General features: G+C 35.3%; 1 protein-coding gene across 1 annotated transcript in view; it reads left to right on the top strand.

The window, feature by feature from the left end:
• The window catches only part of KCNH7 (potassium voltage-gated channel subfamily H member 7), a 264,891-nt gene that overhangs the window by 132,114 nt on the left and 110,581 nt on the right, over nt 1-22,196 (top strand). The window contains exon 3 of the mRNA XM_009274902.1: nt 12,882-13,041. Coding sequence (XP_009273177.1) covers nt 12,882-13,041 — 160 coding nt within the window. The remainder of the gene's footprint in view (nt 1-12,881; nt 13,042-22,196) is intronic.

Consider the following 22,196-nt stretch of genomic DNA (forward strand, 5'->3'; position numbering starts at 1 on the left):
CTGCTCTTTCTTATGCCCTCTCCAATTTTTCAATGTCCTTTAAGAATTCAGATGCCAGAAAATGTATGCAGTAATCCAGTTTTAGTCTCCCCAGTGCTATATACATAGGGAAAGGCTGACTTCTTATTCTACCTCTTTATGCAGACTACACTGGCCATTCTTACATATTATCCTATTATTTCTTTTGTGAGACAGTACATTCCAGGATATAGCTACCATTTTTTAGTTTCAGCCTACGTGCCCTGGTTCTATAACTGTATGATTAAATTTACCATTTCAGAATGCATTTGTTTGCATTTAATGTCCCACTTAAAGAATAATCCAAATTCTTTTATTTTGACTCATTACCATGTCATTAGCCATTTCACAACTAGTTTTTGAAGCATCCATACATTTCATAGAAGTGATTTTATATTTTCTCCAGATCTTTTCAAAGCAAATTAATGCTGTTGTGGTCATTTATGTGGACTTTCACTAGAAACTCTGGCACTGAATTGTGATCCTCCATTAATGACTTTTTGGAAGCTCTCAGTCAATTTGTAAATTGTATAATGAGCTTTTTATAAGTATAGTGCTATTACTTTATTAGAATATTGTATAGCAATCAGTAGAATACCTTAAAAAGCGTATGTCTGTAATGGTTACTTGGGGGTTTTTTATACAAAGAATATAATAATCAAATCAGATTTCTTGTCCATTAATAATGTCTGTATTACCATACTGAGTGACATTAATTATATTCCTGTCAGGTATTCTTTAATAAATTAATCTAACATCACAAGTTTCATTATTTTGCTTAGAACTGATGTCAGGCTCACTGGCATACAGTCATTTCAACCACTATACCCCTTTTATGAATGCTGGCACAATATTAGCATTGTTCCAACCTTCTGGAACTTTGCCCAGCAAGATTTGTTAAGAGGTTACATCAGAGTTGTAGGCTGCTGAGTTGTAGACCTAGACCTTTGATTACAATTTTTCCAAGTTTGCTCATGTTTTGGATCTAGCAAAGAACTAGCACACTTCAGAAATATTTCTTAAAGGATCCATCTGGTTGTTGCATAATAATTATCACATACTTACTAACAATTTTACAACTGTTGTCATTGGGATTTTTATGGACTTTCGCTATTATTGGAATTATTTTTTGCTTAATGTAGTTACATACCTACTTACTCTCCTTAGACTTGCTCTGATGTTGTCACATTCCTCTATCAACTTTCTATATGTCATACCTCTCGGTTTCCACAGGCGTGTATTTACTTCCTCCTTTCTCCATTCACTATATGCCTGTTAATTCCTATTTGCTACCTTTACTTTTGCCGTCAATGGAGATGGACCTGCAGCTAAGATTTTCAGCATCTTTGAATCATTACTCTTTTGTTATCTAACATTTTCATTAGGAATTCCCATTTTTCATTCATATATTTGTCTGATTTCTCCTCTCAATTATTTCCACGTATATTTTTCTCAACCATAGAAAATTACCCATTTAGAAGAATCACCATTTTACTGCTTAGGATTGTTCTTTGTTTGTCTACGCTGACTGTAATCAGGTCATGAAAACCACCCCTAGGGCAGTCATGAACTTCTACTCCAGTAAGTTATTCATATTTATCAATTCTAATAAGATTTTAAATTAAAAATACATCATGTTGGGCATGAAGACTTTCCATTAGAAAACTTTTTTTTCTTTTTACAAAAATTTAATATTTTACTAGTGTGTTTGACAAACCTCCAGTACATAGACCTCCCACCACATTTATTAATATGCATGCAAAATCCCACAATTTTGTATTATCAAGAACTCCAGAATACCATGTCTCTTTTAGCTACTTTGTTTGTCCTGGGAGGATACACTTGTTTTACGATCCCAGTAACTTGACCACTCCCATCAGCTTTCAGAATTGGCTTTCTCACTGATGAGGATTTCCAGATCATCGTCTTTGTTACCAAGACCTCATGATGGCTATTTCATACAACAAGAATCCCTCATTTTCTGTCTGTCTGTTCTCTCCCTTCAGACACATTTTGCTGGATAACAGTTAAGTACTGTAATGCATACACTATGACTTTACATCCGATGCTGTATATGATGACATTTTTTTTTCTACAAGTTTGGGTTCTGTGTGTTTCTAACTACTCATGATCAACTCTCCTATAAAGCATCAGGAAGGGTATGTTTCCATGAGTATGATTTTCCAAGGGTATGATTTCCATGAGAAAGGCACCTATATTTAGAAAATGTTGCTCCTTCCATTTGGCCAATGGAGCTGGATGCACATTGCACTTGTGAAAGTTTGCAGCAATGACAGCATTTCTCTTTTGCCTCAGGGGACCTGCTGTTGATCTGTTTTTCTATATCACCCTTCATACTATATGGCCATTTAATGCCTTCTTCTTTTTGATATCTATTAAGAACTGTATCATAAAAAAACCTTAATCACCCTGAAATGGCACAGTGTAAGTGAGAACAGAATCTGGATCACTCCTTTACTTCATAGTATATTCTGGACCAATACCTTGGACGAATGAAACAAATTACTGAAACGGAGTTCTGGGGTTTTTTTTGCCTTTTGTTTTCCTTCCATTCTGCTTTGTAAGGTTATTCAATTAGTTCTTAAAATAGTTTATGTAGTTTAATTTGGGGAAATAAATGAGGTTACTTTCACAAAAATGTCTTAATCTGCACTTTTTCTGCAAGATGGACAATATTCAACAAATCTGAGCTCCCTTTTCTCATGGACATAATAAGACATTTCTCAGTTGAATGCCCAGAGGTGCATAGCTTCTAATGAGGGTTTAGAAAAGAATAGCTGGCGGGGAGAGAGAAAGCGAATGAGAGAAAGAAAGAGAGGAAAAAAATAAAGAAAAAAGGCATCTTCAATTTTAGCACATACAATTAAATACATGCTAACTCTTAGCCAACTAGCTAAAAAATAAGAAACTAGAACCATTATTTGTCAGCTAGTTGTTTTTTGTAAAGATTATTTAAGTTTAAGGTATATTTAACCTTAAAATCATCACATAATGTTTGTAAACAGACACTAAAGCTCTGTAGTTCTTTATTTTTCTGTTAAAAAAGTGTAAAAGAAAATGTGTCCTACCATTGTTTTTCACCTTGAGCTCTACATCTGGTCTTCCTTGCGTGCTACACTTTAAATAAGCTTACTGAAAATGTGAATGAAAATAGTCAAAGCATTTTCACAATGAAATCCAGTTGTTTTCAAAACTATTCTAATTACATGTAATTCCACTGAATTTATGTAATCCCTCCTGCTGTGAACTTTCCTAATTAAAATTCTCTGTCTTGACACAGACTGAAAAATGAATGAAAATTACTTAAACTAATATGTAAATGCCTGTTGATACAACTGAAAACATAGTGTAACAAACTTATTTTCATAGTGCTTCATTATTATTACTTGGGCTAAGTTGTTACATTTTTTCACCCACCTCTTCAACTTCAAAAAAGAATCTGATATTTCATCACTGACCCTTCTCAAATGGTACTGATCTATGTCCAATGACATTGGACACTGGAAATTTTTTATTGTCTACTGTCACATATTGGGATGCTCCATGTTTTATGGCATTACATTCTGGGTTCTTTTTTGTTAATAGAAATAAAACTCTACTCAAGTATATCCACATTTAATACCTAACAAAAAGCTCTTATTTTAATATGTCCTTAGCTCAAGTGTATCATGCAGCTGAGCAAACAATGGATTTTCTATTCACCGTTAATCCTGAAAATTTTTTTTTAATATATTTTCAGTGAAATGAACATTTCCAAAGATTAATTTTGTCTCACAGGACTATCTTGTGCAATGTAGAAAAAAATCACATTTCAATATTGTTCCTTTAAAAATGATAAATATTTCCTTCTGAAAATGTCTAAGTGAAACATTTCAGTTTCTCTCTTTCTAAAATAGCACTGTTGCTTGTAATATTTCCCTGTAAAAAAGTTCAGTTATGAAATTCATCAAGTGTAGTATATCTTGCGTTCACTACAACTATATTGCGAGTGTCCATAAAATCAAGCATTTATACTAAGACAACAAGATGAAAACCATTGGGCTTGCCTCATTCACATAGTCTGTAACAGCTATAATACAAAAGAATGAAAAATCCTCCCCAGTTATTCAACAGTCAACCTGCAAAGAATTTACAGACTTAACAATTTTTTTCAGAGATGTAGCCCTTTGTACAATCTGCCGTGACCTTCCATGTCTGACTGCTTAGCATCTGGTAGTACACTGTGTGTGGTGCACACAGAGGCTTTACACAGGTGCAAGGAACCAGGCACAAGACACTTAACTGCATATGCAGAGACAGAAATATTCTCATTAACAAGTGAGAGACATTGCTTTTCAGAAGCAGCACTGCTTGCTGTATCCTTCTGGAAGAAAAAGACAATGTGTAATAGAGATTTTAGACTAAGTTTAAGTGGAACCTAAAAGGTTCCAAGTTACACTCATGTTTGAACATACCAGCTTTGCAAAATGCCAGTAATGAGAACCCATCCAGAAAACAATTTCAGACACAGCTTTCACCCCACTATGCATGTACCAGAGTGTATCTCTGAGAAAGATCAGTTTGAAAGAGCGTTCAAGACTGACTGTAGGAACTGGGCCTCCTGTCTTCAGTCTGTGCTCCAGAGAAACCCCCTCTGACAAAACTCAAATGGAGTTTTAAGGTGAACTGAGACAGAAAGACAAAAGCCTATCTTGCAATTTCTGCACCAGCTGTGGTTTCCTATAAATTATTCTATGTGCAGCCTGGAACCTAAGTCTTTACCCTTTCATGTACAAACAGTTTTCAACATTTTTCACTCTATGTTCTTTTCTTGGTTTCTACTTTATAGACTTACAGCATCACTGCTGTTTATTTTTCATTTCCTTTTTCTTTCCTTGCCAAATATTTAATTGCTCTATAGCTTCTGCACACATTTATATATGCATAAACAACAAAGCACTAGGAAATTGGCCTCCCATATAAAATGTGTTCAGCATTACAATTAATCACCATAGCTCTATTAGTGTAGGTGTAGATACTATAATTAGGAGGCTAGCAATAATTTTGTCAATGTAGTAGCATAAGAAATGCTGGAGCGAGCAGTTGAACAGTATTTATCTAGCTATTGAATTATATTATAAATGGGATAAAAAAGGAGAGAAAATGAGATATTTGTATAGGCCAGTCTAATAATGAACTTGTCCATAGCCTCCAGAGGGTAATTTTTTTCTTAGTCTGCTAGTTTAAACATTCTTCCCTCACCTCTAAACACTGTAAGCTAATACCTTACAAAACCTACATCAGTCCTATAAATCAAATCTTAGTATCAGCAACCATGAATCAGTGACAGAATGAATATCTATTTGATATGGAGGGTGGAGTGAAATGTCAAAGGGAACAGGTCCCATTTAATCACTGTAAGCTCCCTAATAAATATCAGTCAAATATACTCTTCTTGTCTCTACCCATCCCCCTTAAAAATAGCTATTCAATTGAAAAGGGATATAATACATTTCAACCTGCCATCTATTTTTAGTTGTTCTCTGCAATGAATCTTTTAAGAGAGACAGTCATACAGATACATCTGCAGCAAGTTTAATGGGAAGCTTGTGAATTCCCCATTCTTGCCACACACGGTAGCTCGTTTTCAGTCAGATGGAATTGGAAAATGGTGACATAAAGACACAGCACAGGTAAAAGATAAAGAGAATTGTACAACCCATTACCCAAAGTTCTGTGTGGAAATATACTAGACACATTTTAACAGTGTGGGGCTGTTATCTACTAATTCAATTGTGAAAATGAGATCAAGAGTTTCTTTGTGTTACCCTTAGTTTCTTCATTCATTTTTGATGCAGCTTTGGATAAAACACTTTTCTTTTTATGCCTCAGTCCTACCACCTTTAGAGGAAAGTAAAATAATACCTGTACTCTTTGAAGGGCAGCAACAGGCAACGTTTGCAATGCAGCCTGGGATTCCTGGAATAGATGCTCTTTATGGGTATAAATATTACCATCTTTAGTCTTAGCATCGTGTTTCCTCCTATTCCTCATGTGTGCAGCTACATAACAAATGGGGGGTGGGGAGGGAAGGAACATCCAAGGGTGATTCTTTCCTTTAGAGCCAAAGTTTTGACAAAATTTAAATAGGGTCTTTACTGTTCAGATGTCTCCAAAGGTCTGAATAAATGACATCAAGTGCAAAGATGCAAAGAGCTGCAGGTAAAAACAGACAGAAATATTTATCTGATTTTTTTTTTTTATGGGGGTTATTACTGAATTGAGCAAGTAGCTACGTGGTATCTGTCTCCAGTGATCTGATTCTACATCACTAAGAGCTGGGCAATTTTCTCAGGGCAGATTCGGTCACTCCATCACTAATGCAATTTTCTCAGGGCAGATTCGGTCACTCTGCCACTCGTTTTTATTATATAAACAAGCAGACTAACTTGTGAAAATCTGTTAGTAAATAGTTCGTTTCAATTGACACAGAAATGGGCTTGCAAAGGCATTTGGAGCCGTTTAACATCACATAATGTGAAATTCTGCAGGATCTTCACATGACTATTTTCAACTTAACACCACAGGAATAGAGTTTTTAGTAAGATTTGAGAAAGAAAGCGAACCTTTCCAGTAAGTCCACTGAAAACAAGATTACCTGTGACATGCTGCATTATTCCTAGCTTGTGCTTGAATAGAAACACAAAGGAATAGATTTTCAGCCCTTGATTTGTCATGGTGAGTCCCCACATCACAATACAAATCAACCCTCAATATCTGACAAACTGGCTTTCCCTTGAATATTCAATACACATCCGCAGTGCAATTGTCCCTAAATGCCAACAAAAGCTCAACTAAGTACCCTGTTTGCTTAGAGTAGACCTCAAATCGGAGGTAAATAGGCTTCTGAATTTTAAGCATAAAAGAAAAGGAGTTTCTTCAGTGATAAGTCACAGAAATCACACAAGGCAGAGCAAATATTCACTGGGTACTGTTTTTCTTCCAATTTCCTTTTCTTTCTTTCTAACCCTTCAAGGGTACAAGGTGCTTTGCTTTACTGGTCTCATTAGTAAATTACAACCAGTCATTTTCAGGTGTCATTTTTCTGCACCATTCACAGCTTGATGAGAGCACTTGCTTGCTAAAACAAGGTTTTAACCTGTTTGTTACCAGAATCTTGACAACATACAGAAGAAAGTTTTGGCTTGCTTCCATTTCTTTTTTTAAAGTTTGGCTGAAAGTAGATATGGAGCAACAGGGACTAAGGTGACAATTCAGAAGATCACACGTGAAGCTGCTTCAGGGAAGGGTATTCTGCTTATCCTCAGGACATTTCAAGAATGCAAAAGTCTTATCAGCAGTGTGCAAAAGACAGCCTTATTTCACAAGATTTTGTATCCCCCTTCCCACCTTGCCTTCCATCTATTTCATATACCACCCAGTCCCTGTGACCCTACCACACTGGTCCGTATAAGGAGCATGTCCATGTCCTTTATCTGCCAGCATCTGGCAACAAAATGGATTATAAACAGCAGTCTGGACCAAAGAACAAGACTTGAGTTATCAGCATTTCATATGCTCCTAAGGGGCTTGTTACTACTTGTATTTGCCATGCTGGGCATGGTGGACAAAACCCACAGCTTCAGCCTTCCTGAATGCCCACACAAAGCGGGACAGTCTTTCCTTTCCCAAGACCAGAGCATACATTTCATTTCATTAAATTCCCTTTACTTTCTGCCTGGACAAGTATTGCCCTGGGCCTGAATAAACAGAGTAACCAACTTTCCGAGACCTGCCCCAGCCTGGAAGAAGTAGAGAGAGATGTTCTTTTGTCCATTAGGGAGGAAGAGAATATTGGATTTGGGGAGTTAAGGAGTTAGGAGAAAGCCATGCCTTGGCTTCTTGTCTCAAAGACGAAGGCCCATGAAGGATGGGCAAAGTCAAGAGAAAGTCTCCTGATCTTCCACATTCATTCTCCCTCGGATTATGTCTCTTTTCTTTGCCCAAAGTTCTTATTAACATTGGGCAATCCCCATGAGCCATGCTATGATGAAAGGACAAATAAGGCTGTAAATAGGAATACAAGATAACAAAATGTCATTGGTTATGTTTTATTACATGATGTTCTTTGTATTTATGGAAGTCAATTCTTTCTTTAACAAAGGAATATTAAGTTTCTACGTAATATAACAGTGATCAGACTCTAATAATGTCAGAGTAACTAGTCAAAAATCAACCTATGAAAACAATACATATTTCACCTCATTACTAATCAAGTGGGAACTATGCAGACTTTTCTGTGCTCCTTTTCAGTAAAATTTGATAGAATTAAGAATAAGCCTAGTACACAGTTTAATATGAAATGTATTTAGTTGCATTTCTGCTATAATTGACAGTTTAAGATTTTTAATTAAAATGTAAAGTATAAACTCTATGTAACTATGTTCTACGTTCGTGCCTCTGAGATAAAGCATTTTGAGCATTTACTTTGATGACAAAATGTGGATCATATCAGGGGAAGTGGAGGGTAGTTCTTTCCAAAATAAACATGCTGATTATTTAATAAAAGTGCAAAGAATACCCAGCTTCCTTCTTTTGTCCCTATATTATCATAAAATTGTCACGTTGCAGAAGTGTTTCATTCAGATCTGTCTTCAAACAGAGAACAGGACTGCCTAGGTCTGGAAACATGTACAGTATCTCTGCCTCTAACTTTTAACTGTCTTTGGTCTTGTTCTAGTAGGCAAGCTGTTGTTGGCTCTTCCTTTGTTCTGTTTTGATTTATTCCATCTCACCTTCAATTTTAAATGAGCAGAAGTGGCTATAGATTGTACAGATACCTACACTAGACTACTTGTAGGTTGCAGCAGTAAAAAATTACCATAATCCTAGAAAACTCTTGTATGAGTTTTCTCTGTCCAGAAATTTATATATGCACACAGAGGACATACTCAACATCTTTCTTTCTATAGCCTTAGTCAATTATCCACAGCAGCTCTAGTAACAAAAAATATCTGAGAAGTCATAAATGTTTTGGCGCAGGGAGCCAAGATTGGTTCCAAAATATGTTGGAACCAGTCTCAGCCCCAGTGAAGGCAGTCCTCAAATTTGTACTGAGGTGGGGGAGTCTGAAATTTTAATGATGAAATGCAGATAGCAACTGTTAGACTCATTCAGGGCAACAGGGCTGCAGAGCCATCCTGTAGAACCACGATGGATTTTCAAGGGTCCCTGTTGTGTGAAAGGTGGGGCTTCTGCAGAACTAGGACATAGGAATTACCTAAATGCCACAGTGTCTCATTTTTTGGAGATCCTTTGAGCTTGGCATATGTAATGACCTGTGAAAATTTTGTTCCCAGGAAGGCTGAATCAAAATAGTTGTTTGGGATGTGCCATTTTTCAAAGTTTGCTTGACAGAGTTTTGCATATGAGAATGGAGGCTCTTGTAATTTGGAATGCCTTCACTGTTGTACTAATTGTATTGTCCTCTCCCAATTGCTCATAAACAGAGCTACTACAATTCAAATAAATGACTGTGGTTGTATCTAGAAGATGCAGCCTGATAAAAATCTGTCCTAAAATCTTCTATAGAAAATCACTGTAAAGGTAAATAGATTTTATGAACCAGATTAATTGGTTTGATAAGCCTGCTTCGTACTGCTCTCATGAAGCAAGTCAACTTTAAACACTATGCAGCCAGATATTTAAATAGGCTTTGCTTCACCAGAATTGCTCAAATGGTGCAATATACACTCATATAATCCTAATATATCCTAAATCTTTATTTCTTAAATATTTGTCACTTATGTGTACATTTTGGCAGCTATTTGTTTCACACCAGCCTGTCCAGTCTTGTGAAATCATACTGTTGAATACATAACTACAGAATCATACATCATATCCACACAGCATATAGGGGAGCAGAATCTTTTCTTCACATATGGATATTTTGCCACTAATTTAACTAGATGAAAGAGTGGTCTTCAAAATGCCTTAGACAAAAGAAAATAAGCCCCTACAATCATGGAATTCAAGCTGAGAAGAAAATATCCAGCTTTTCCTCTTTATCACCTCCAACAATGATAACAAGAGAGCACAACAGGTATATTTCATGATTACTCCTCAATAGTAATCTTTAGAAAATCCAGATATATTGCTGCATATTGAATCTATCAATTATAAAGGTATAATTTTCATAATTATTCTGATTATATCATCCACTTGCCCTGTGCTGTTAGATGAGAAATGCATATTCCAGAAACTTCATTACAATTTTTATTGCTCATCAGGAGCATTTCTTACTCTCAAAATAGTCAGTATAGAGACGAAACCAGGAAAACATGCTGAGTGCAATGAAAGGCAGTGAAATGCCAGAGTGCAAATGCTGAATAAGATTGTTTATGAAGAAGCTACTTCTTAATATTTCTTTATTGCCATCAACTCCAACAACTCAAAGCTTATCTTTTGAATTTGCTTGTATTCTTTCTTTGTACCCTACTCTTATTTTTCAGTCACACTAGGGTCTTCCTTGTTATTTTGTATTTCGTATTTCCTTATTGCCATTTCAATAGCGATAGATACTGGTAAGTGTATAGCAGATAACAGTTTCTGTACTAAAGACAAACACTAACAGTGACTGCAACAGGCATTGTATTTTAGTAAAGTTGCAGAATCCCAATTCCAGTCATTCACACAAAGTAAATATTCTATGCCTCTTAAAAAGCCCAGGTGTCTTGGAAAAGCTTCAGACTAATGAACTACACTGGACTCATCAGCCTGCTGGTGCATTTGGTCTTCAAAGGAACTATGCTGAATTATACCAGATATGAATCTTTCCCATTTTTTGTTCCCAAAATATTTCTACATACAGCTTAAATTTTTAACCCTTTGTTTTGCCATGTGCTCTTTTTGCCATGTTCTTAAGCTGTGGACTGTTAAACAGTTTCTGCATTTCCCCAGAGATGCGAATCTCTAGCTCCAGTACAAATGAGGTTTGTAAATGCTTGAGGGCGGAATGTTCTACATAAACGGGAGATAGTGTCATTACTTAGCACTGTGGGAAGAATTTCAAAAGCTGAAACACCCTTGCCTTCAAAAGCAGGAAAGTTTTTAAAGAAATCTGAGGCTCCTTGTCATCTTTGTTTGCAAAAACTGATAAACATTTGATCCACTGGAGTTCAGTGTTCTTCAAAGCCATGCACACCTCAGCCTAGCCCCACCTCCAGTCCTTTGTGTTAAAGGTGTCCGATTGGGGGATATCTGCCCAACCTATAAATCTGCATGTCAAAACATGGTCTATATCATGAAATATTAAGTATTTCCTTCCAAGCGAATCAATAACTATCATTTTGACTGTTTAAACTCAATATGTATTTTTATTAGTTAGCAAAAAACACAAAGATTATTTCTAAATTCTCTTCAGACCCTCCATTTAACCAGTCTATGTTGCAATGCTTGGCCTGCGGCACTTCTATTTTTAGCTCTAATGGAACAGTCTTAAATTGCTTATTTTCTGTTTACTAAAGTCATTGAGCTTGTAACCATGGCAACTGCGGCAAGTGCCACAGCTTAACTGTTTTATTAAATGGATTGAATGTACAGCTGCAAAACTTGAAAGGCCAGCATGTCAATTTTATACATAGCTCAAACTGCCATATATACCACATTATAGCAAGTACTACATTAAATATGAGAGGCCAGAATCTGATCTTGTTTATAATGATATAAATCTTTACTATCTCTCTCCTCAATGGCAAAAAAAAAAAAATTATTCTTGTGTAACGCAGATCAGGATCCGTTTTTGTCAAATTGCACACCCTGTCAAGTTTCAGTGATTACTGCATTGGAATGCATAAATTGCAGATGATGTACATTAAACCAGTCCCTAGTTATCATGGAAAGACACCATCTCACAGTTGTGTTTGCATGAAGCTTTTAGCACATTATTGTATTGCTTACAGCAATCACATTATTTTTGGAACCATTATATTTTGTTACGTTAATAGAAGGCATTAAATCAAAACTAATGACCTTGACAAATGAAACTTCTTAAGAGTTATACTGGAAGAATTAACACACAGAATTCTTTAAATCTGTAATTAGGCATTTGAACAAAAACACCCTGAGTACCAGAGGTGTTGAGAAATTACACCTTCTGTTCATTTCAGTATAAGCTGGGTATGCTCCATATGTATGAAAACTAGTACTTTTAAATTCATACTTCAAATTGTATATAACAGTTAAGTCAAATACTTCTGAAAATTATTGAAAATTATTACCAGTTTAGAAGTTTTTTGTGATAGAATATAAAACCCCATAGGATCAGATAACAAATATCATTTTTAACACAAACCTAAACAACATTATACAGCCCCCAAAAAATTGAGAGCTAAAATAAGAATAGTGATATTTTTACACCTATAAATATTTAATGCATGATTCATCCTGTTGTAATAGAATCAAAAGCTTGAAGAATGTTTGACGTTTAGAAGAATGAGGTTCTGCTTTCTTTGCTAGTATTGTGGTTGGAACTGTGTTCACATTGTTACTTTTGGTGCTAAATGTCTCCATACGCAAGTCTGTCTATACAGGTACTTCCAGTGAATAAAAAACAAAAAGTAAAACTGACATTTTAAAGGAGAGATCTTTTGGAAGAGGTAATAATCTAATAAATTATCAAAATATGTATTTCTTTCTAAGAAACTGTTCCTGTTTAAATTAAAGAATAATGTGTTTGATGTTCAGTCATTAAATTCAAAGAAATATTCTTCACTATCTGTTGGTGTAACTGGAATTACTGGAGTGAAAAAATAGTGGTTTCCTTTCATTTATGTATTTCTTTCTTTTTTTTCCTCCATCTGCAGGATCTACCTTCATTTGCAACACCCACATAATTCCAGTAAAAAATCAAGAGGGAGTAGCAATGATGTTTATTATTAACTTTGAGTATGTAACAGATGAAGAGAATGTGGCATCTCCCGAGAAGTGCGAGCCAATATTGCCATCCAAACTTGTAAATCGTAAGTTACTCATTGAAAGTTCTGTGCTTACCTCTGCTCTTAGCTGGGAGAGTAATTAACCTGGGCAATAATGATACCAAAGAAATGATGCAATCCCCATTGCCTGACTTATTTAAGACAGAACTCAAAACAATAAGAAGTCAAATGTAGCAAAGCTGTTATAAAGTTGGCAAGATAACCTATCAGATCTTTGGTAGTACTAACAGCATGGATCTTGTGAGTAATCCTAGGAAATATAAATTCATTAAAAGTAAAACATTTCACAGAAGTGCATTACCCCTGATAAAAATTGATTATGAACATGAAACTGCAAAAGAATCATTATGATATAGCCCAAATATTTCACCTTAGCCTATTCAAAATTGAATATTGCTATTTTCCTTTCCAAACAAAAAATAGTTGGTGGAAGGTTTGATTAAATTAGACTAGAAAATATAAAACATGAAAAAAAAAGTTAAAACATAATTAAACATCCTGATTTTATCAAATTGAAGTATTTAGTTTGACTTGAAGGATGTGCGGTTTTTTGGATATACAGGAAAAGTTTTTGTTTTCATTCCACTCTGGAACGTAAGTATCGTCAAAATCAGAAAACTCTACACAAAACAAAAGTCCACTTTTTATACAGCTAGACAGTGTAGCTTTCTGTCCCACTATCTGCAGAATGTGTGCTCTTTTGCTGACCTTCACTCTGTGCAGCAACAGCACATGATCCTTCTGCTTTGCATCTGCACTCACATAATCTGCTCTTACTACAAGATTTCCCAGAACACATCCACATTTGTACAAGCTCTTAGTAAAGCACAGCATGCTCTAACAGTGAGCATTAACACTCTCCCCTGGCTGGTTCAGCAACAGTTGGAAAATACCTTTTCACAGTGTAACAATCTTTAATGTTAGTATGATAAAGGGACCTGGAACCTAAGTTTTCTGATTGTTAAATCAACACTTCAGCTTTCTCTAGATAGGAGACAAAGACCGGTACGATCTTCACTGTGAGAAGCAAGGGGAGAACTTTCCCAATGTAAGCACTAGGTACTACCTGAAGTGATGACATGCTGTATTAATTTTTCCGCTAGTTATGTTGAGAAGATTGTAAGGAGCAGGCCTGTTGCTGTGCATATAACAGCATTACCAGGTTCCTTCTGATAAAAGCAGTCTTTCCCATTCTTCATAATCTAGACTTTCTGCACTGTATCTTCTGGACGAAATGCATAGGACCTCACTCAAAGCTCTTTGACTATCGAAAAATACATAAACAAAAAGTCCCCCCCATAATATTGCCAAATCATTCACATTTTTAAAAATTGCAATTTACTTCTATAACTAATTGGGATACTAAAAAATACCATTTTCATTAAGCATGGAGAAAGAGCTCTGACTGAATCACTCTGGATGGGCCAAAGTCTTTCCACTTACGTCCGTATAACCCTACAATGGCACTAGATATAAGATTGTGGAAAGGAAAATTCCCATTACTGGAAACTAGCAGTCTGCAATTAATTATTGTTCATCAAATATCATGTTTTTAAAAGAGCCTTTGTAAATACTCTTTACAGTGCATATTTAAAACCTTGTGCTTTTATACTTCCTTTTCTTATTCTGTTTTGCAGGGGGGTTTTGAATAACCAATACAACAGTATTTTTCATTTTTCTTGAGATAGCAAGAAAACATTTTTTTTTTCTAGTAACGTTATGGTAAAAATCCCACTAAGGGGTATCAGAAAAAATAATAAAATTACATCAGAAAAAAAATGGTAAAAATTACATCAAGTAAACCCCACTCATATTCTGTTTCTATTTCAGGATGCCATAATTTTGTGAATTTTGAACACTTTACTTCCTGGTTTTAAAAAACAATTTTTTAACATAAATAAAATTGTTCAGCTGGTCTATGCTTAATGTGATTTTATTGACAAAATAGAAGGTGAAATACCAATGGGCGGGGGGGGGAAGAGCTTCATGTCCTGAAAAATAGCTTTTTTGTTCTGCTATCTGCAATACACCACTGTACATTTTCAAGTGTTGTCACTTGCCGTATTTTAAAGTGAAAAGCCGCTAAAGAGGACATCCGCAAAAAAAGCACTTAGTCAAAACATCCTTCTCTTGTTTTACAGTAGTTATGCCTGACATACACAGGGGATTTCCTTGCTGAGAGTTCTTGAAAAATGGATAGGTGCGGCTCCAAGCTCAGTACATAATAGAGAAAGATCAATGTGTAAAAGGAGGCAAAGAAAGGTGACGAACTATTTTCCTGCTAGTGGGTACAGCCAGATGCGAGAAACTGGCAGAAACTACAGCAGGCACATGGCTGCTTTTACTCCTACCTAGCTGCTTGTGGTTTCAGAGACGACTTATGTGGGCAGGATGGGAAGAATGGTGATACAAAATATGCTACATAGCCAAAAACTCCTCTTGGCAGAAAGAATTCTCCAGAAGGAGGCCAACCTGTGCAAAACATCCAGAAATAACTGCAAGATGTTGTGTATAGGCCAATGGTGGGTTTGAATTAAAACAAACAAAAGCCTTGAAATTTAGAAAAGGCAGAGAGAGACCAATAAGCAACAAAAGAAGTCACAAAAAAGGTGGATTGTTTACCAGTAAAAACATCCTTTTTAAGTCATGTTCCCACCATAAGAAAGGCAAACAGCAGATTCTCTAGGAGGAAGTTAGTTTTTCATCATCTTACTCTATTTTGAACACACATCAACAGGTAAAGCAGGTGCTCTGTTTTCATTGGATCACACACACAAAATGGACAGTAATAGGTACTGGTTCAGGGGAAAAAAAAAGCAAAGAAACAAAATCCCTTCAAATCCAGCAACCAATTTAGAGAATAAAAATAGAGAGGGATATAACCCTCTCTATTTTACAGCCATATAACAAGTGCAATACATCCCTGACAAACAACCAAGATAAGCAACAGCTAATGACAAAGGACAAAAGATTTCAGATTGCATTAACATCTACTACCCAGAAGTACACAGATCATGAGAGATTTCTTTCCAGAGCTCCTTAGATTGAGTTTTCTCATACTAGAATGTCTTTTCAGCATGAGAGCAAATAAAAATGACTGAGTCAGGTTGCAGGAGAGAAGAACTAAAAGTGAATAGGCAACAAAAAGATTAGTTATTTTCCTGACCCTAGAAAATAAGATAACTCTTCCATACTATCATTCTTCCTCTAATTGATTTATTATGAGTTGACATCAAATTTATCAAGTGTAACTTTGAAAAACCCTTCCTTTTTCTAAAAGCATCTATCTTGTGAGCTGCAGCCAACAGTTTTGAAAAAGACCGCTTACCACAGTGCTCCTCCATGACTGAAATCTAACACAATGTAAGAAAAAGCATTTCATGCTGTACACACAGTGCATTCAAAGGCTCTAACAGAAAGAGGGATTCCAATCTGTTAAAGGGCTGAGGGCCCTCTGAGCAAATTAAAGACCTACAGAAGGCAACTGACATTTGCTAGGTTGAGCTCAGAGACTACATTTTGTTCTGGATAGGCAGGAAATTAAAAATTTACCAGCTGAATAGTGACATATATTTTAAATAGTGTTTGTAAACTCTTAGGACTGGGATCCTGTCTTTTGTTATGTGCCATTATGATGGCTAACACAGCTACGTTCTGATTCAGCATTGGGCTTGGCAGATTATTATAATAATAGATTATTAAAAAAAAATATGGTATGTTGCCAGTAGTTTGATGACCACATTTGAGTATAAATAGAATTTTTTCTAGTCTGGTGCTCAAGAGCTCCTATCTCACATGCAGCAAAAAGCTGAATAGGCAGTAATGTGAAAAGTGAAGACACTGGCTTCACAATAGCAGTGTAAAAATCCTTACAGCTGATCCTTTTGTTCCCTTTATTCTTCCTTGCAAGAATTTATCATCAGTTGTCTATGTCAGTCTGACCAGTGTTTGTATAATCAAATAGGTAAATTTTGGGAAAATCTTTTTCTTTTTAACTTCTTCCTTTTGGGGAAAAAAAAAAATCCCAAAACATTTTTCATATCTTTTTGTTTAAACTTCTAACCAAATTTATTTAATACTATATCTGTCCCATCGTTATATTCAGAGAGGTGAGGAAATTTCTTCTGTAAGCACTTATTCCATGACTGGGTAACATCCTCTTTTCCAGTTGAGGATTTATTTGTGCAGTTAAAGTGAGACTTACAGAAAGCGATTTCTTCTATAGATGTCCATTCATCATCCAATCACTCTTTCTAAATTTTGTCTCATTTCCAGATATGAGAATTCTATTCATTCTTACTTCAAGTCTTTTCTAATAAGTTTGTTTGCTTTCTGTGTTGCCTTTTCTTAGATCATGTAAATGTTTTATAATTCCAGAAATTAACTTCTATACCCAAAGATAAAAACACTTAATAACTTTACCCCACCTCACTTTATCTGTGAAATGCTTGAAGACATAAATACCTGCTTTTTAAGTGAAAGGATATTTGTTTAGCATCTAAAAGTGTTAAGATCAAAAGTTTTGAGCCACATAAGCCCTAAAAATTGTTTTCACTCGTACTATAACATTTCTTATGGACTGTTCTCTGTCACATCTGATAAGACAGTAACATTTGCTTGATTGTCACTACAATGATAAAAAATTATTCCCAAAAGTGTTGTTCATAAATTTTCCTGAATCTAATCATTTGACAAAGTTGTATAAAATTTTCAACCTCAGCTGAAATAATGCATAAATAATGGATATTTAGCAGGGCGCTTTTAGAAAAAGAGAACTCACTCCTATTAGACTCACTGTAAAAGAAAAAAAAAGGGGCTTTCTGTAGATTGTCTACAAAGAACTACAATAAGAAGAGATGTGATTTTATACCAGTTTAGCAAAAAACCTGTGTGAACACTGCTAAATTATCATTTAAATTTGTCTACTAGTAACAGTTGTTAGCCAAAATGAGATAAGAATTCCTGTACAGTGTCTTGTACAGACTTCATTAAACTCTTTATTATAAAGTGTTAAGCTACTACAACTTCTGTATATAAATATGGCTTTTAAATCATCTGTTGAGGAAAGGGAACGTAAGTGTCCAATTTTATTCCCAAATCTGTCAAACATTCCAAGCTGGCATGTTCATCCACTCCACCAATTTGATGAGGAATTTTTACAGAAATTTAAGGAACTGGTGACATAAATTAATATTTGCTCCTGGCACCTGATTCTGTTCTTCAAAGCTGTCAAATATTTTGCATCTGTAAAACTAGTAATTGCAAAATATCAAAATCAGTCATGACACAGAATGGACACAGAGAAAATCAGCAGCCATTTCACACTGACAGAAAGTCATAGATTTGAGGATACTGACTTTGATATGAAGAACGTAGCTATAATTTTTCTACTCAAAGTAGACCATTTGTGGGATTGTAATGTACACACATGCACAAGATGTGAAAAACCTCTGTGAACTTTAATTCTGAGTTGTCTTCATCTTCTGCCCCACCTAGAGCATGCTGCTTTTTTACTGACCTGTAAGTGTTTTTTCTAACTTTTACTCCAGTCCTTTCTAAAGCAAAACTCCTATTAATATGTAGGCTAAAATAGCTAAAGTCAGATGAGGTAACTTTAACATAAGTTTTATTCATTTAACTTCAAAACATTTTGACTAGCTAGAAGTACTAACCTATAAGCTAATACTGTTTCCCAAAGACAGTGTTCATTACCTCATGGGAGAAAGCCCAGAAAGTTATTTGATTAAGCACATAATTGCATTCTGCGGAAAAGGGATATTTGAAGATTGTCTTACCATTTTATCACTTCAAAATCTGTAAGCCTATTAAAGACACCCTGGAATAATTTTTTGGGTTTCTTCCTCTAAAGGAAATGAGAAGATCTCTTATACATCCAATAAATGCATAGTTTTTGGATAAGCAAGGAGATCCTTCAAGGTGCTTACACTTCACCAAGTTTGGCTCTATCCTGGTCCTAGCAATGGAGTTACGTCTCAGGAGTAGAGATCACTGCATCCACTGAAGGTACAAATAAAACAAGCACAACTGAAATTCAAATCAGGCCTCTCCTTTAAGTAAAAGAGTTAACTCAAAAAACGGTATTTGTTTTCCTCTGTGCAGAGCACTTTGCTGTATAAGTAAGCATAGCAGTTCAATGAAAGGCAAGCATATATTTTTTTCTAAACATTTCTGGACAACAACAGTGTCATGAAAAACTGTATACCATTTGATGCATACAAGTTTGCCACATAGAACATGGCACGTATAAGCAATAGTAATCCCCTGACTTTTCCTAAAATGTAATGAGGAATTTGTCCAGGGTCTTATTTTTACCTGCACCACTGGGAGCAAATTCATCATAAGTCAGGGCTAGTCAAGAAAAATTGTTTCCAGGAGGACAAGGTTTCCATCTAGCCAACCAGCAGCATAGTTCTGACAACCCCAGTGTCAATATGTGTATTTGTCTCCAAGGTAAATTACAGTGAATGTTAGGTGAACTGAGACAGTGTTGAACTCTTAGCCAAGGAATATAGCCTAACAGCAATTAACAGTAAAAGACAGAAGGACCTCTGGTACTTTTACATTCAGTGCTCCACAAATACCTAACTGCCTAATTAACAGAACAGCCATTAAGATAAATAAATTCTCTTAGTTTTCTTTTACAGAGAAATACAAGTGGGGTGGCTATATTTTGTTTCTTCATGACAGCTACTATTGGGGCTCAGATTAGAAAGGAAGCCTCCCTGGATTCTAGCCACTGTAATTAGCTGTTTGCATTGCAGCCTCTCCCAGCTAGGATGACAGAGCTATTGTGCTATATCTTGTACAAACATTCAATAAAAAAGTCAATCTCTGCTTAAAGAGATTACAAACCAAAAAGAGGGAATGACACAGCTTTCAGTAGCTTTCAGTGCAGGTGACTTGTGCTCACTGGACAGGAAAAGGAACACAAGCTGACAATACACTGGCTATGCAGAGACTGCAAATTTTCCTTTTGCTATTTAAATACATAATAAGTATGAGAAGTGAGTATGAAAAGGATTCTTGGATTGAACTAGATCCAGGAGGTTTCTTTCAGTCCTATATTTTTGTTCAACAGGTCTCCTATCTATTTGTTCTTTTCAGGACATTTAAAACAGGTGGGTTCTGTGAGGTAACATGAAGGCTAGGATAATGATTTTCCAAAGTCATCCCACATTATAATACATATCCTCAGGAAAGTATAAAGGCAGTGAGTTTTGCATCATTCTCTGATTGTAGACAGAGACATATGTCTCTATTATTCATAATAAGAACTAGCACAGAGAACTTAACACATCTGTACACTTATTAAATTGAATTAGAGATTTTAACCTTGAAGAGGGAGAATTCAAAACTATCAGGGTATCTCAAGCTTAGACGAAGAGGACTCTACTAGATAGCAGAAAAAAAAATATTTAAATGGATTTGAGAAGCTTTCAGATGGACACTGGTCATAAGGAATATGTTTTGTTATTTATCTTATTCAACATGGAGTAGACATTCTTTTAAGGTAAGCAAACAAAATAGATCTATAGATAAAAATAAGGGGGTTTACCACCTCTGTGTCTTATCTCTCAGGCATAGAATCCTATTGTTATTACTTGACTATATTAAGGAGCATAGCACCCAGGCAAGTTGGGCATTTCAAAGACCTGAAAGCAATTGGCAAAGACACGTAGTCTGAGGAGTGCTTCCCATGAAGTCATGAAATAAGTGGGCCCTACCAGGAATACGAAACTTCTCTAAGGTCATACTCTAAACAAGTGTCAGTGAATAAAGCCTATTCTTCCTAGGGAGATTATGAATTCTTCGACTTTTCAATAAGTTTCTTCCAAACAAAACTGGCATTTCCTAGCAAAGAATTTATCACTAAGAAATTAGAAGAGGTTCCTTTTCATGAGAAATAACATGTTAGTCTGGATACACCTACTTTAGTTTTCTGTCTGAAACATTAGCCAACTTTAAAACTTGGAATTGGAAACATATATTGATCTATGCGACAAACTTAATAATTATCAAAGTACTTCTTATTGGAATAATTCTTAAATTTTCCAAATAAAAATGCAATGTACTTTTAGAAAAATTCTTCTGCAGATTACATATATTGTATATGAATTCAAGCTACCTGAATTTGCTTCTAAAATGTGTGGAAATTTGATATTCTATCTTCTTTTCTTAATAGTCTGTTTATTTCTGGAACCTGTTCCTTTTAAGTTAAAGCTTTTTGTAAATCTAGTTTAATTGTATTTCAGATGGTAACAACCTTCGAGTGGCTCTTCTTCAGGTAAATCTATCTTCTAAAATTCTACCTACTAAAGTCCTTTTATTGGTTTGTTCTGGTTCTATTATTTCCAGATCTCATTACATTTTATATAATTCTAGGAGAGTGCAAGTCAAAATATGGCTCTTGCTCCCACTCTGAATACTTATTTCTGCAAAACTATAGATATAACAGCTAAACTATTAAATTTAATATAATTATATGACATATAAAATCCAAATGTAGTGATACTTTTCAGCTTATTATCACTGAAAATTCTTGTATGCAGAGCATAAAAAAATTTCCATCAATATATGAGACAAAACACACTGCGGAATTTGTTAGCGGTATATAAATTCAGTGTTAAAACTTAAAAAGAACTTCTTCAGGCTTCCTGTCTCAGACAAAAGTAATATTTTTTATTCTATGAAGTCTGGCAACCAAGGTGATGAAGGGTTTAGAATTTCTTAAGAACTTGATTTAATAGATGGAATGAATTCTTTTTTCCAGCTACCAAAAACCCCACCATATTCTCAGCAAGACAGCAAATTTTTGTGCTAGTTGATGAATTCTTTGCATATAAAATTTGTTGTGATGCTTGCTGTTTTGTTTCATTGCAGTTATTTACTTTTTTCTTCTTTTCCACTTTTAATTATGTCTAAGAAATAAAAATGCAAGAACTAAAATCTCTTCCTGAGAGGACTAAAAACTCTTTTATCTTATGACTTTTTCACAAAAACACTGTAACTCCTATAATCTTAACATAATGAATAAGATCTAATAAAATGGCATCTCTATTAACAAATGGGAAGAAAACCAGACAGGTAAATGTACAGGTTCATATTAATATCTGTCATGGTTTAACCCCAGTTGGCAACTAAGCACCACACAGCCACTCACCC

This window comes from Aptenodytes forsteri, unplaced genomic scaffold (assembly GCF_000699145.1).
Source record: "Aptenodytes forsteri isolate BGI_AS27 unplaced genomic scaffold, ASM69914v1 Scaffold255, whole genome shotgun sequence".
NCBI classification, from domain to species: Eukaryota; Metazoa; Chordata; class Aves; order Sphenisciformes; family Spheniscidae; genus Aptenodytes; species Aptenodytes forsteri.